At 42.0% G+C, this 13,996-nt stretch overlaps 1 protein-coding gene across 5 annotated transcripts in view; it reads right to left on the reverse strand.

Annotated features, from left to right (window-relative positions):
- The window catches only part of LOC117754004 (partitioning defective 3 homolog), a 342,820-nt gene that overhangs the window by 130,325 nt on the left and 198,499 nt on the right, over nucleotides 1–13,996 (reverse strand). For all 5 annotated transcript variants that reach the window (XM_034572613.1, XM_034572611.1, XM_034572615.1 and 2 more), the window contains exon 15: nucleotides 11,509–11,656. In XM_034572613.1, coding sequence (XP_034428504.1) covers nucleotides 11,509–11,656 — 148 coding nt within the window. The remainder of the gene's footprint in view (nucleotides 1–11,508; nucleotides 11,657–13,996) is intronic.

The raw sequence follows: 13,996 nt of genomic DNA on the forward strand, positions 1-13,996 counted from the left end.
CATCAATGGTCAAGAGTTTTTAAGCCACAGAATGAGAAAATTATGTCCACATGCTGAAGCAAACTCCTCCACAGACATAACAACTTTATCTTACTTTATTAATTAGCAAGATAATACTGTAAACAGAGATAATTGTGCTGTGGAGTTTTCCTATCAGGACAAGCCTGAAGGACAGAGAAAGTTTTCAAACAGGAAAAGGTGCTTATCAGGTGCATTTTTGTAACGCTGCATGCATACAAAGATGTTGCATGACAAGACCAAACGATAGCTGGTACATTAAACTCATTAAACACACACAGGTTGTCAAGGCTGGTGCAAATTAGGACAAAGTGACCATGAAGACTCACTATAACATGACCTAATGTTTCCTGTCTGGAGTCCAGTCTCTTAACGCGGCAGCCAAAAGTTGGAAGAGTTAGAAGTTGGTAATCTATTCTCCTTCTCTCCTCTCCAAGGACAAATATGAGCAGGAGAAGAGCTGGCCTGATCTGTATTCTGTCTCGGCCGACCCTCCCCACTGAGGGCTTCTTTGAATCGCTCCTTCGCTGCTCCTCAGGAGTCAAAGTCAATGGGGAATGAGTTGAGGGCGGCTGGCGCTCGGCAGCACCAAGGGCATGAGAAGGGTTGTTCAACGGCATGAGAAGTGGCATTACAATACAGAGGTGGAGGATTCACTCTGCAAATGAGTGATGAGCGCATGTAGTGTGGATATACAGGCAAGGAAAAAAGGGGGGGAATCAAAGTCAACATGAGTAATGAGGTCTCAGCCCCATCACACACCTGCTTACGATTAGACAAAGGTTTTCAGAACCGCTGAACTTCCTATGGTCTTTGCTTTTGTTTGCATTATAGCGAGAGTCATTTTGCAAATTTAATAGCTCAGGAACAATTGTGTGTAATCACTAACAGCAGACAACAATATTTACCCTGGCAGGATCCCAACTCTGAGAGGCATTTAATTTCACGGAGGCCCCGACGAATGATAAATGCTTTTGTGGAAGTAAATCAGAGCAGCAATCAACACAGCAATGAGGTATAAAGTTTAGTTATTTGCAGATAAAAAATAATTTAAAGGAAAAACACTCGACTCGAGGCGAGGACACACGGGGGTGGGCTTATAAAGATTGTCTCCAACAACAAACAACAAAAATCAAATAGATAATTTGCATTTTCTTGGTTGTTTGTCATAATAGTCAAGAGTCTTATCACTGGCATAGAGCAAAAGAGATTTATTACACCTATTACTTTAGGGAAATATGTGTACTGTATCAAATGCAGCGTTACAGTGGATAGATTGAATAACATCACCAAGACATTGGTTTACTAAATGTTTATTTTTCTTTAATCCTAATGAAATAAAGCTCTTCTTCAGGGTAGGTTAAACTCTTTTACACCTGATTGTCTGGTGCCTTCTTGCTTTGCCGCCCCCTGACTACAAACCTTTACCAAAACCTGTCCTTGTACTTATGTATCTATCTTTTAATTAACTCTGGAAGCCTCATCCCTTTGTCCATGGACAGCCTCATCTTATCCAGTTAACATGGCTGCCAACACTGTACAGGTGGAATGAAGGCTATTTCTCACTTGGGCCGCTTGACAGAGAAACAACCGTTAATTGAATTCTCCCTGTACTGTAAATCAGCAGGACTGGAGTCGTGACGGTGAGAAACTCCAGCACGTGGGTGCGACTGAGCGAGATCTTTCACTTTCACCTTCAGACACAGGCAGATCAATTGGTTGGAAGTTAAATCAGAGCTCTGTGACAGTATTCATTATTTATCTTAAATCACATAGTATTATTATATCATTATTTCTGAAATGCAATTTGGCGTGTAAGAAAAACAGTAAACAGCAACGGTTTGATCTGTACGACGAATATTAGGACAATATTAAAAAACTAATCAGATAAACTTGTAATATTACGAGAATAAAGTTGTAATTTAATGAGAAAATCCAATTACAAGAATAAAGAAAAAAGATTTTGGATTTGGAAGCTTTTAATAGCATGCAGAATCAACCAACAATAGTCGTACAGCCGCCCACTCCCAAACAATTCCTCCCCCGTTAAAGAGACTAGTTCCTCTAGGTCTGTGTTATCCTTCAGAAGAAACTCAGTTTCTTGCACACTCTTTACGAAGTCCTGATAATATGCTGCTGATGTGCCAAAAGATGAAGTATTACGTTCTTTGTGAAACCTAAAGAAGCCTATAACTCAACAAGATACTCCACATCCCTCATTCTAACGCAGGTGACAGACTGATTTTCTGATAGTCCCCGTCTAAAATGACAAGTAGCCTAAAATTATGACTTAATTCTTGTAAAATCAAATCCTTATTCTCAAAATATCATGTCATGAGGCCCAAATACACCGTGATTGAACTAAAATTGATTGAATGTTTACTTAAACATAAGAGGTAATTTTCTATGTCCCAACAGACATTATGATGTACTGTGTAGAAGTTTGTTAAGCAATTGTGACCCTTTTTTCTTCTTTTCCCATTTATACAGAAAAACTAATTATGATGATATCTACACCTGGGTAAAAGAGATATTTACCTGTGCAGTATAATAATTACTATGTCTGTATGAATAATGTCTATGTGGTTTTTAGAATCTTCATTCTGTTCTATACTGTATATTCAGTGAATGTTCTTGCTCTGTGTGCTTCAGCTCTATGCAGTGGTTTAGGTTTGACCTCGGAGTCTTTTTGCACATCTCCTCTAAGTCAGTCCCCAAACTCTACACTTGTCGTCATTGTTTCTGTTTTACAGTCAGTTTGGGAACAGTGCGGCGAGTGTGTCAATAAGAGATGCCCTGCGGTTGTGTGTCCACAGGGGCCGTCCTCATACCAGCCTTTCACTTTTCTTCAGCTCTCAGTTAGAGTTACCTTTCAATTGCATCAGCCACACTGAGAATGCCACTACAGGAGAGACCTCAGTGCAGTGGTAACATGACAGGATCTTTGTACGAGGATTAGTTTGTGTTTCAGATGCACAACACAAGGACAAATAATTTCCTTGCATTCCAAATGTGCACTCTTAAAGACAATGCATTTGCACATAATCACCTTGCATTGACTTACGTCAGCAGAGCACTTTTGTTAGAGGACATAGTTTTAATTAGAAAGTCTGAAAGCTTCCTTCTGCCAGCTTTATGAAATATTTCCAGTCAGGACCTTTCGACCCAAGTGGCCAGCACAGCAGATGAAGAGCTGCTAAGAGCGTTTCACTTCCCTCTTTACTAAGTAGCTAAAGGACACACGCGCGCTCGCACACACACACAATAAATGGCCAGTGGACAGGTATGGTCAGGGCCATAATGAGGCTTTGGGAGGTGAAAATAATTAGAGAAGCCGCAGCACTTGCTTTTCTGCAGTTGTTAGCATAATAAGCAGCAAAGGAAACCACCCACCCTCAAGACATGTTGTTGAATTCAGCAATTTAACTCTGAAAATGAATGTCCAGCTAAACTGGGACAATAAAGCAGGCAAACCTTAGACTGAGTGGACGAGACCGAAAGAAGGGGACTCGGTCTTTGTTTCATGAGGGTGGGCTGAGGAAGATGGAAAGCAAAAGGCAGAGTGGAGAGGAAGGAGACTTTTCAGCACCTTTGGTGGTGTTATGGCTCAGTGAGGTGCAGATGGAACTGCTCACTCGCTGCACCAATGTCTTACTGGCCCTGCACAGTCGGCAATGAAAGGAAAAGGCCATAATAGTACCAGCAGAGACACTCCAATTCACATCGCCAGCCAAATCGACAGACAGCGTGTGTGTGTGTGTGTGTGTGTGTGTGTGTGTGTGTGTGTGTGTGTTTGACCTAGACATGGTGACTTGGCTGGTGAAAAAGCTGACAGTCAAGTCTGTACATCCTCAGTGCCTTGTTTGTAGTCTTACTTTACATGCTTTGAGTGTTGTCTCTGTTGGTTACATAATTACACTAAGAGAAAATCATCTGAGCATATTGTCGCTGGTAAGTTGGAAGCAACTTTTCCCTTCTCCTGCCAGAGCAAAATAACCACAAACATCTAAACCTGAGCAGAGTGAATGCAATTACTGTTTTCTGCAAACCCCAGAACCACTATCTTGGCTGGAATCAAAATCCTGTTATTAAGTCTTTGATGACTTGGCCATTCTAAAAACACTGGGGCTTTTCATGCGCCCAGTTTGTAGGGAATGAAAACAAATGAAAAGAGATACGTGAAAATCACATTGCCATCACAAATGGATCAGCAGTCACACACATATCTTTGAGACATGTAGGAGAGGTCACTCGAGGACACATTTCACTTGGGTTAAGATTAACTGTTCACGGAATCTGGTTCTTCCACAAAGGGGCTTTTTGGTGTTTTTTTAAGAGATCGTGATTCATGCTTCCCATCAATGCAGCAAGAGTTCTCGAGCAACATGATTAGGCCACTAAAATAACTGATATTTTGGATATGGATTTTTTGTGGCACAAATGTAACCCTATGTCACGTTAAGCATTGTTGAGCATGCACATGACAACATTTACATGGACACTAATATTCCATGATAACCCCATTAAGCCAAAAGTCTGAATAACACACTGCCACATTGTCTGATTTCCTGTACCCGAATAAGGTCATACTCAGAATAACCAATAATGGCATTATGACATGGGGAGTATTCCGACCTTTGTTGCTTTTGTAGACATGGATACTCATACCAGTAAAACAGTTTGAAAGGGGTCATAATTTGACATTAATATGGATAATGGTTAACATGTGAATACATTAATTCAACACAAAGTAGATTTTAATTTGCTCAAGCTAAATACGTTTTTGCTAAAATATACTTTAACTTTAAAATAGACTTTTCTGTGCTCCAAATCTGTAATTGCTCAGTCAGGAATGAGGAACCAATATAACACCTAACACTAAGGCCTTTGTGACACTGTTATGAATTATTACCCATTACCTTGGTATCCACAGCTATAAGAGCAAGAAGCATTTGTTAGATGGGGTCTGTAATGTAGCTATACTATTGTAATGTGAATGATTAACATATCAGAGTTAACAGCTGAAACGTGTTGTCATGTAAATTGCATTATTTTTAATATTAGTACATCGTCCAAACCAGAAAAACTAGCAAAGAAATGATTTTGCATCGTTTGACACTTACATCGACTGAGTTGGGAATTTATTATCCCATCATGGTGTTTCCATCCTATCTGTCTACTCGATGCATATAACTTTGATAAGTGCAATCACTACAGTGGAAATCCCATTACTACCACTGTACTGGAGCACACGCATCCCCCCCCCCCCGGCAAGCCGTGCTTAGCGTGTGGAAGCTATTTCATGATATTGAAGCAGAGATGTTCCTCCTCCCTCTGGCAGAGGGTGAAGACAGAGACAGATGGGATCTTTGGCTCGAAAGGCCACCTGGCTGCATCCATCCAACCAGATCAGAGCTTCACTCTCTTCTCTCTCTGCCCTCTGACCAAGCGTTGCCCGTTGAAACATTGAGCCGTAAGGGGAGAGGTCACACTAATAGCCCCACTCCATCTTCTTTCTCCTACATGAGTTTCCTCAATCTTGGCCCATCATACACTCTCAGTATTTCTTTTCCTCTCTCTTCTCCGTCTTTCTCCCTGCTTTGGTGACACTTTGGCCTATTGATCTGCCTGGAGAAGGGATCATTAGTTGATCCACGCTGCCACAGCAATCAGACCCATGCATGGGTTGCAGCAGGTAATCACCATAAGTACACACTGGTGGAAACAAAAGCCTTATGCTCAACAGGGGACACTGGTGCCATTTTTTAACAGTCTCCCAGGGAATGTCCTAATCAATGCAATTGATCAGGACATTTAGTTGATTGGGTTGATGACAGTGTCTCACTTCCTTGTTGAGAAACTCAATGGCTACAATCAGATGTCTATGAATGAGGACGCCAAACACTGAGACTAACAAGAGACGGAGTTAATCATTTCCCTGAGCCCAGGAGCAGAGCATTCACCAACACTCTGTGACTGTGTGCTGTCATATATAACGGTCCCTGTGACCACATATCGACAAAATGTGGCTATTCTTACCGTACGCTTGGAAAACTGATTTGGTGGCAATTTGCAGCAAAAATATCTCTATATAATGTATGGAGGCCACTAATATACCTAAGATAGCATTGCTTCCGGCAAAGATGATCTCCAGTACGGCATCAAACTAAACGAACCACTTCTCTGGCATATATTAGCATAACGAGGCTAAAAGTTTTTCTCTTCCAGAGATCAAGTCAGTGTTGAAGGAAGATATGCCCTCCTGTCCAACTCGGTTATTAAGCATTTAAATGCCATTTCAGGGAATTTGAAAAACCACCTCAACCTTTCAACACAAGCACCAGCTGCATGTGCTATAAATCCACACTAAAGGGAAATATACTGTTCACTTGATGTATTATTGATCAAGATACATTGACGCTAGAAGCACTTAAACACTTATGTAATCTGGTAAAAAATACTGGAGCAATAAAGTGAGCAATTGCAAAGTTGTTATATTACTGCTATATTTATTCTTAAATAAAATTGCTGTTCAAATTACTTAGACCATTGTACTTTATTGCGCAAGTTCAGTATAGAGATTAAGACCCTGTCAACACATTTTAACCAACCCCTTCCACAGGGACATTTTGAAAACATTGGGGAACGTGTATCCATGATTACATGTAAAACAGAGCTTTTTGGAAATGATGAAGTCAATGCTTCTTTCGCGCATGGTGCTTTGTGTAATGAGCATGTGCCAGAAACAACAACAACAATGGTGACTATATACCAGTTTCTCTAAGTTTGGTTGGTTAGTTTGCAGCTAAATTAGCATCACTGCTCAACATTACAAGTGTACACAAGCGTCTGCCCACTTATACCAAAGCTCACTGAGCATGATCGCAATGTTCTTTTCTTTTAAATAACAGATCATTGATGCAGACTATATCGCCACCTAATGGTCAGGCATACTTGTGAACATTTGTCGTTGTTTTTATGTTCTTGTCTGGATGGAGATATTTCTATAAAAACAAAGGTCATGTGGAGTTTCTTTTTTTAAAAGGAGGGGAAATATCCATTAAAAAATTATCCCCAATACTGTCAACAAGGCATTAGAAAAGACAACGAAATACCAAATATGGAACATAATCATTGTCAAATAAGTCAAAATTCTGTCCTATAACAATATTACATTGATCAATTTTAAATACAGCATTGCAGACCTGAGTCCTATTTTCTGGTTAGTCAGAATTCTGTTCTTGTATATTTCAGAGCTATGTTGGAATTATGTGAGGTGACAGTGAAATATGGGTAAGGGAAGGTTCCTGTGTAACATTGATGCCATTTTTCATACTGAGGCATGCTAATAGCACTCTGCACATCGAGTTAAGAGCGGTCACTCTGCCTCATCTCCTGCATCGATGGCTGAGTGCACAGAGAGGATGAGTCTGCAGACTGAGAAATACTGAAGGTGAGAAGACAACAGGGTCAATTCCTGGGAACACGGCCCCACTTTAACACCATTAGGGAAGACTACAGCATCTGGGGACACCCTGGAGTTGCTCTGTCTATGTGAGGGTTTTCTCTTGTATTTACATCCTATTTGAAAAATATCTTTCTATGCATGCATCCATCCATCTTTACTGCATATTGTTTGAAGGTTGCACAGGGAGGACTGGAACCAATCCCAGGTCAAGAGGTGGCCAGCATCTTGTAATAAGCAAAATACATAAAACAGATTCAATAATTATACCTATAAAGAATGTGTTGTTTCTTCTAGGTGACAAATTTGGGATTTGGGTTCGGCTGTGTCAACAGGATTTTGCACCTTAACGTGCACTGCATGCGTTGCATCCTATGAACATCTACTTTCCTGTGTGACAACAGCATGAGTGTGCTTGGCTGGTTCCCACTTCCAGCCTCGCATCCCACACCTCCTTCACTCCTGTGCCAGTCCTGGGTGAGCATTCTTAGTCAGGCCAATAAGTCACATCCACAGAAAGCGTCAGTCTGCGGGCCTCAATTTTCACCCCAGCGTGTAGACCCCGCATCCAGTGGCACTTTTCAATTAAACAGGACGGAAGGCGAAGCCGGGTGTGATGCTAACGACCTTTGTGTCAAACCTCGGCTGTCACTGACACACTGTGTGCACGCAGGAGATTTCACTCATAGTTCCTTTTATTTACCTCTTCTCTCTGTTTTTCCTGCCTTAAAAGAGAAATTTCTTTATTCTTCCCCCACAAAATGGTCAAAAGGAGTCTGGGGCTGGAAGGAAAATAAGCTTCAGGAGCTTGTTTCATTTGAGGAGGGATTCAAGCAGAGTGTACTGTACTCTTCACCACCTTTGAGTTGAGGATTCAGCCTGTGGCCATGATGCTACACCTCATGGTGTGTGCATGTGCGAAGTTAAAGCTGACAATATCACAGCATTTCATGGCTTACTGAAGCAAATGGGGGATGGAATTGACTCAGACTATTGATTCGGTGAATGTGTTCGCCAACAAAACACACAAACAACAGATATTTCTGAATGACAGCCCAAAACACTACAGGGAAGATCAAGTGCCCTTACAGTCAATGTGATGGTACTTTACCAACATAATAACACCTGTCTCCTTTTTTTTATGAGATTTTGCCATGGTTGTTGCCATGGTAATTATAATAATTTCCCGAACAGGCGAGCAGATGTAAAGTGAGATCAGGTATTCATAGGACACAGCGGCAATTTGCTATATTTTAACAGAAAACAGAGAGTGTAGCAATAACAATCATAGTTTGGCAGGAATATGGAGTTTACAATTTCATTATATTGACTTGCTGCCACATGAAATGACTCAAAATCAAAGTCAGGCGTTAATTCTACAGCAGAGAAACCACTCCATTACATTTACCTCTGTGTAGTGGTCCATTTACAACAGCACAGGTAGTATAATGAAAAACAGACTCAGAGGAGAGGGGCTGATTTGGTTAGAGAGTTCCTTCATTGTCTTTAAAGAGGTAAAAAGCCTGAGAGTTCTATAAGTAAACACTATTTGCTCTGAGGAAAATATACATCCCACATCAGTGGGAATTGTGTATAACCTGATGGAGAGGTTGTACGTGAGTGTGCATGTGTATGTGCACACAACTATGTGTGCGTACTGCAGCATGTGTGTCTCAGAGTGTCCCAAACTCCACACGTCTGGCCTTCATGATTCAGTAATTTAGCTGGTCTCGATACTCTCGACATCAAGCTGTCAGTCAGGCCCTGCTGGCTGTGTGCTTCCTGACCTTGCAGAGCCGATCTCAGCATCTGTCCTCTAACCACAACTGTCACATCTCACACACCAGGCAATATGTCTGAGCCCATCTGAAATAATATATAGACGGAGATATAGAGGGGAAACAGCTACTGTCAGTCGAGGCTGCAGGAATTTACCATCAACACTAGTGGAGGATAAGTGAATGGTATATTATTACTGTCTCAATTCTTATTATTTATGTATTGCCCTGATTAAAAGTAAATGCAGTAAATGTAGTACACAGACATTTTGGTTTGAAGTGGAAAGTTAGATGTGTCATGCACAGCGATGCTCTTTGCTTTCAAAGTGAATTTTGTGACATTTGATCAAGGTTAACAAAATCTTAGCTCAACGTTGTCAGTGAACAAGGTCACTTTGTTATAAAAAAACAGACAGAGACACTACTTTTTTCTTCCAATTTGTCTTGAGATTTATCTGCTATGATTTAATACATTTTAGGAATAAAACAAAATGCATCTTCATCTTCAGTAAATCAAGGATGTAAGAGAAGAAAAGGAGGACCAGATACACAGATACTGGAAAAAGCCAAAATTTGACTGTGTCTGAGCAGCAGTGTCCTGGATTTGACTTCATAGGTGCAAAATTCTACCTCAGTGCGGCACTGTTGTGTTGCTGTGATGAATACAAACTCATCCCTGGTTGCATCAGAAATTGAAATAAAAGAATTTGTGTCGGTTTAAAAAGATGAGGACCTGTCACAAAATATCAGGCGGGTTAATGAGGGCGCGACTCGGAGACAGCCTGAAGACATAGAGGAAAAGGAACTGACATTTTCTTGCTGCAAGACAATCCGAGTCAAAGATCTGAGGCTCCTCTGAGCTTCGGCTGTGATAACTTAGTACTTTAGCACCCACTCCACCCCCACCCCTAAAACTTTTCCGCTTGGCTCATTTGACTCCCACTCCGCAGGATGAGATGAGCGCTGGGTACCCTTGAAGTTTCAATGCCAAGAAACTTTTCCATCAGTGCGCCCACAGTTGCCGCTTATGATCACAGCAGCATTCTAAAAAGCCTGCATCGGAAAAGCAAGTGGAGTAAATAGGCCAAACTGAGAGGAAAACCCAACCAATTCCAGAACATTTGATTTGGGATTGAGGACTAACACATGATGAAAGGGCAAAAAAAGAGAAGGGGAGACAGGGAGACAGAGGGAGCGAGTGTGTCAGGGGCAAGCCCTATTGATCTGGAGGCTTAATTAACCATCAGATGCCTCTGACACAGGCTCTGATCTTCTATGATCAGTAGCAGAGTGGCACCACACTGGGGGGAATGGTTGGGAGAGGATGGGAGAGAAACAGGAGAACGAATGGGAGAAGGGTGGAAAGGGACAAAGTGTGGATCATTGACAGATTACAAATGTACTCCATCCATGTGGAGGAGGTGGAAGTGGTAACAGGGTGGGAGGTGAAAGGCGAGAAAGACTGATGACATGGAGATCATGGGGAAACATTGTGAAAGGCGGAGTTGGGAGAAAGGAAAATGGGGGAATTGGGTAAAAACCTCAAGAGGAAGACGAGAGACGGAGGAGAAAAAGAGAGGCAAGGAAGGTTAAGATAAGAAAACAAGCATCTGAAAACCTACTGTGTGTGCGTGTGCTTGGAAAAAGGAGTGGCTACATGCGACAACGCTGCATCATCCTTAACAAAGACTACCCTCCCTACAATGATGCAATTACCTTCGCTGTCTTTGTGTATGCATATGTGAAAGGTCTGTCGATGTTGAGATGACAGCGGCGACAGGCCGAGGATTGAATTGCCAATTCTAATACACTTAGAGAGCCGAGATCTTAGCCCGCTGATGTCAACTGGGTAGAATGGGAATTGACCCGAGTGCAGCCAGTTGGGAGAGGATTGAAGGTGGGGAGGATTGGGGATGACGTTAATCCCTGAGAGGTTTGGGTAGGGAAATAGCATAACCTGGGATGCAGAGGGCGATGAGGCGAGATGAGGCTTTGAAGGTGATGCTGACTGAGGGGTTTAGTGGAACAAATGTAGCAGAGGCACTGCACAAGGGATTGGGTGGATGTTAAAATTAATCATCAAACGTTAAGTTTCAGACAGCACCGATTCATAAGGAAAATATACCCACTGACCATGAGGTTAGCAGGTTAAAAACACTTCCCAACTTGTTGAGTCATCTTATCTAGCAGTAGTTCAAAGAGACACAGTGGGAGAATGAAAAGAATCCCTGCTAATAAATGACTCACCAATACGTCCCATCACATTAGTGCGTGGTGTCGAGATGTTGTCAAAGTCCTCGATGGTTTCGTACAGTGAGTGGGAGATTCGGCGCTCGTGGTTGTCCAGTAGCGAGTTCATAGATTGTTCTAAAACTGGAGGGCTGCCGGGGGCTTCCTACAGAGACCAGGAGAGAGATTAAGAGAAGATATTAGCGTTCGTTAGTAGGTGCCAAACAATGATGAAGCATTTCAACCCATTTCGACCAGCTCCAACATATATGCATGTACTGTATATACCTTTATCCCATTTGTGTGTTTCTCTTTTAAGACAAATGTCATAGGTTTCAAGAGATGCAACATATGAAATACATTGTGGTTTGCTGAAATACTCCCTGGAGAGGAAAAATGCATTATGGGAAATGTAGCTTGGTGGTTTTTAGCGATCGTAGCATGCAAACAAATTTTAAAGGTACGTTTGGCTGACAATCTAACGAACAAAGCTGAGGTTTCTAAGCATTAGATCTTAATAGGTTCAAGAAAATTCATAATTCATGAACATATTAATCCATGTGGAATAAACTAAGACTAATACGAGGATCCAGTCGTGTTTTGATCATTCCTGGAACATGTGTTGTATCACTGTAATAATCATTACAATTGTCACACAGAGAGTCCAGAAGTAAAATAAAGTTAAGCTATATAAAATACTTTTTTTTTATCTTGCTCCACTGTGAGATTTTAACAGTCACTTACAGATTATGTTTGCAGTGTATGGCACCATCTATACTGGAATGTAGCCACACAATCACATTCACACACAAAAGAAGACATGGTGTCTGCTACAGTATGGCTCCTAATGTGATGCCATCGATACTCTGAAAACATGGAACAGGGACTTCAGCATCCGACTTGGCTTACATCGGAATTTTCTGGTTCACCAGTGTGAAACGGCTCCGGCAGAAGTCTGAGCTGGATAAAGCTCCATAGATTTCCCATAGGCCAATAGACAGCTGTCTCTAACAATGAGACCAAGTAAATGGACCAGTGACATTTGCCATGTGGTCGATGTGCTGGTTATTGAGCCCACTGTACACTCGGTGCACGTGTCAGTCTTGACAAGGGGACATGGTTTGCTGTTAGTCTTTGGGTTTGGGACCACTGGGTCCCAAGTACAGTGTCCAGGTTTCAAGAATCAATAGTCTGTAAAATGTGATATTTTGTGGTAGAGACGATGGCGCTACCACAGAATGAGTCAGGGAATGGAGAGGAAAAAATATCTCAAATCCACGTGCGGAGAGTTAAAGAATAAAGCTTGGGCCGTGGCCTTATTTCCCATAATGCTTTACAGCAGCCTTTGGGCAGCCGGGGAATCCACTGGAGAAGAACTCCCTATACATGACCTATTACAGACAGCTCCCTCACAGCTAGATAGTCTTTTGTAGTTCAACTCTGTATCTCAAGCATAGTTTAAACTAGGAGGCCCTGGCTAATATTGATCTCACAACACTCCACTGGCTCCTGGCCAAGAGAAAGGGGAGTAAACAGCAGGAAGACAGGAGCACAGGAGGAAGACGAAGAGAGAAGAGACTTCCCGCAACCATTGTGAGGAGTGTTTGGTTAACGAATGTAAAGAAGAAAAAGAAGAATTGTGGGGGTGTGCGAGCTGAGGCCAGGGTGCAGTGTGGGTGCTGTCAAGTCGCCTTCTTGTGGGAGTAATGCGTCCTGGGAGATGCATACCAAGCTAGAAGGACTTGCTGCCTGTTTAATATAAATGAGAGGTTTAATGAGGTTGGGAGCGCAGGACTTTATCTGGACGGTGTGCTGATAAGAGCGAGGGGTGAGAAGGGAAAGAAACGACGTGTGTGTGTGAGAGAGCGTGCATGTGTGTGAGTGAGCGTGCATGTGAAACGGGGGGGCTGGGTCAATTACAATCACAGGCACAGCCACTGGCAGCCTTATAATAAAAAGCATGTCCCTGGATGATTCTGACTCAACAAGGTTCAAATTGTTTAAATGAAGATTTATTTTACTCACTTCTCTCTCGTCTACTCAACTCGCCGGACTTCAGATCTGCTTCAGATCTGTGCGGCGACTTGTCATGAGCTAACAAGAAGTAAGATGGAGGGTTTCAGATAAGAGGTAGGGAAATGTATGGACACGGTGGAACAGAAGGCAAGCGGCTGAGAAACCAAATGATATGAAAACTACATACAGGGCGCGTCAAGTGGAGTAGATCTCTGAGAGACACTTGTGTCACCGTCTGCCTCTATCTCTGACAGCCGAACAGGCTTATTCTAAAAGTATTCATTGGATTCTATAGCAAATAGACTTTGGGAGCACTTTACATACAGGCAAAATGGCAGCAATTTAATCTTTGTGTATCCAGTATTAATTAAGTCTGCTTCTATGCATGCTAATGCTTTAGCACACTGTGAATGTTTACTGACGTGTTAATGTTTACTGACTGGCCCAACATTGCATGACGAGCTGTGACATTTTTATGAAAAATGTGCAC

The sequence above is a fragment of the Hippoglossus hippoglossus genome, chromosome 20 (genome assembly GCF_009819705.1).
Source record: "Hippoglossus hippoglossus isolate fHipHip1 chromosome 20, fHipHip1.pri, whole genome shotgun sequence".
Lineage (NCBI taxonomy): Eukaryota > Metazoa > Chordata > Actinopteri > Pleuronectiformes > Pleuronectidae > Hippoglossus > Hippoglossus hippoglossus.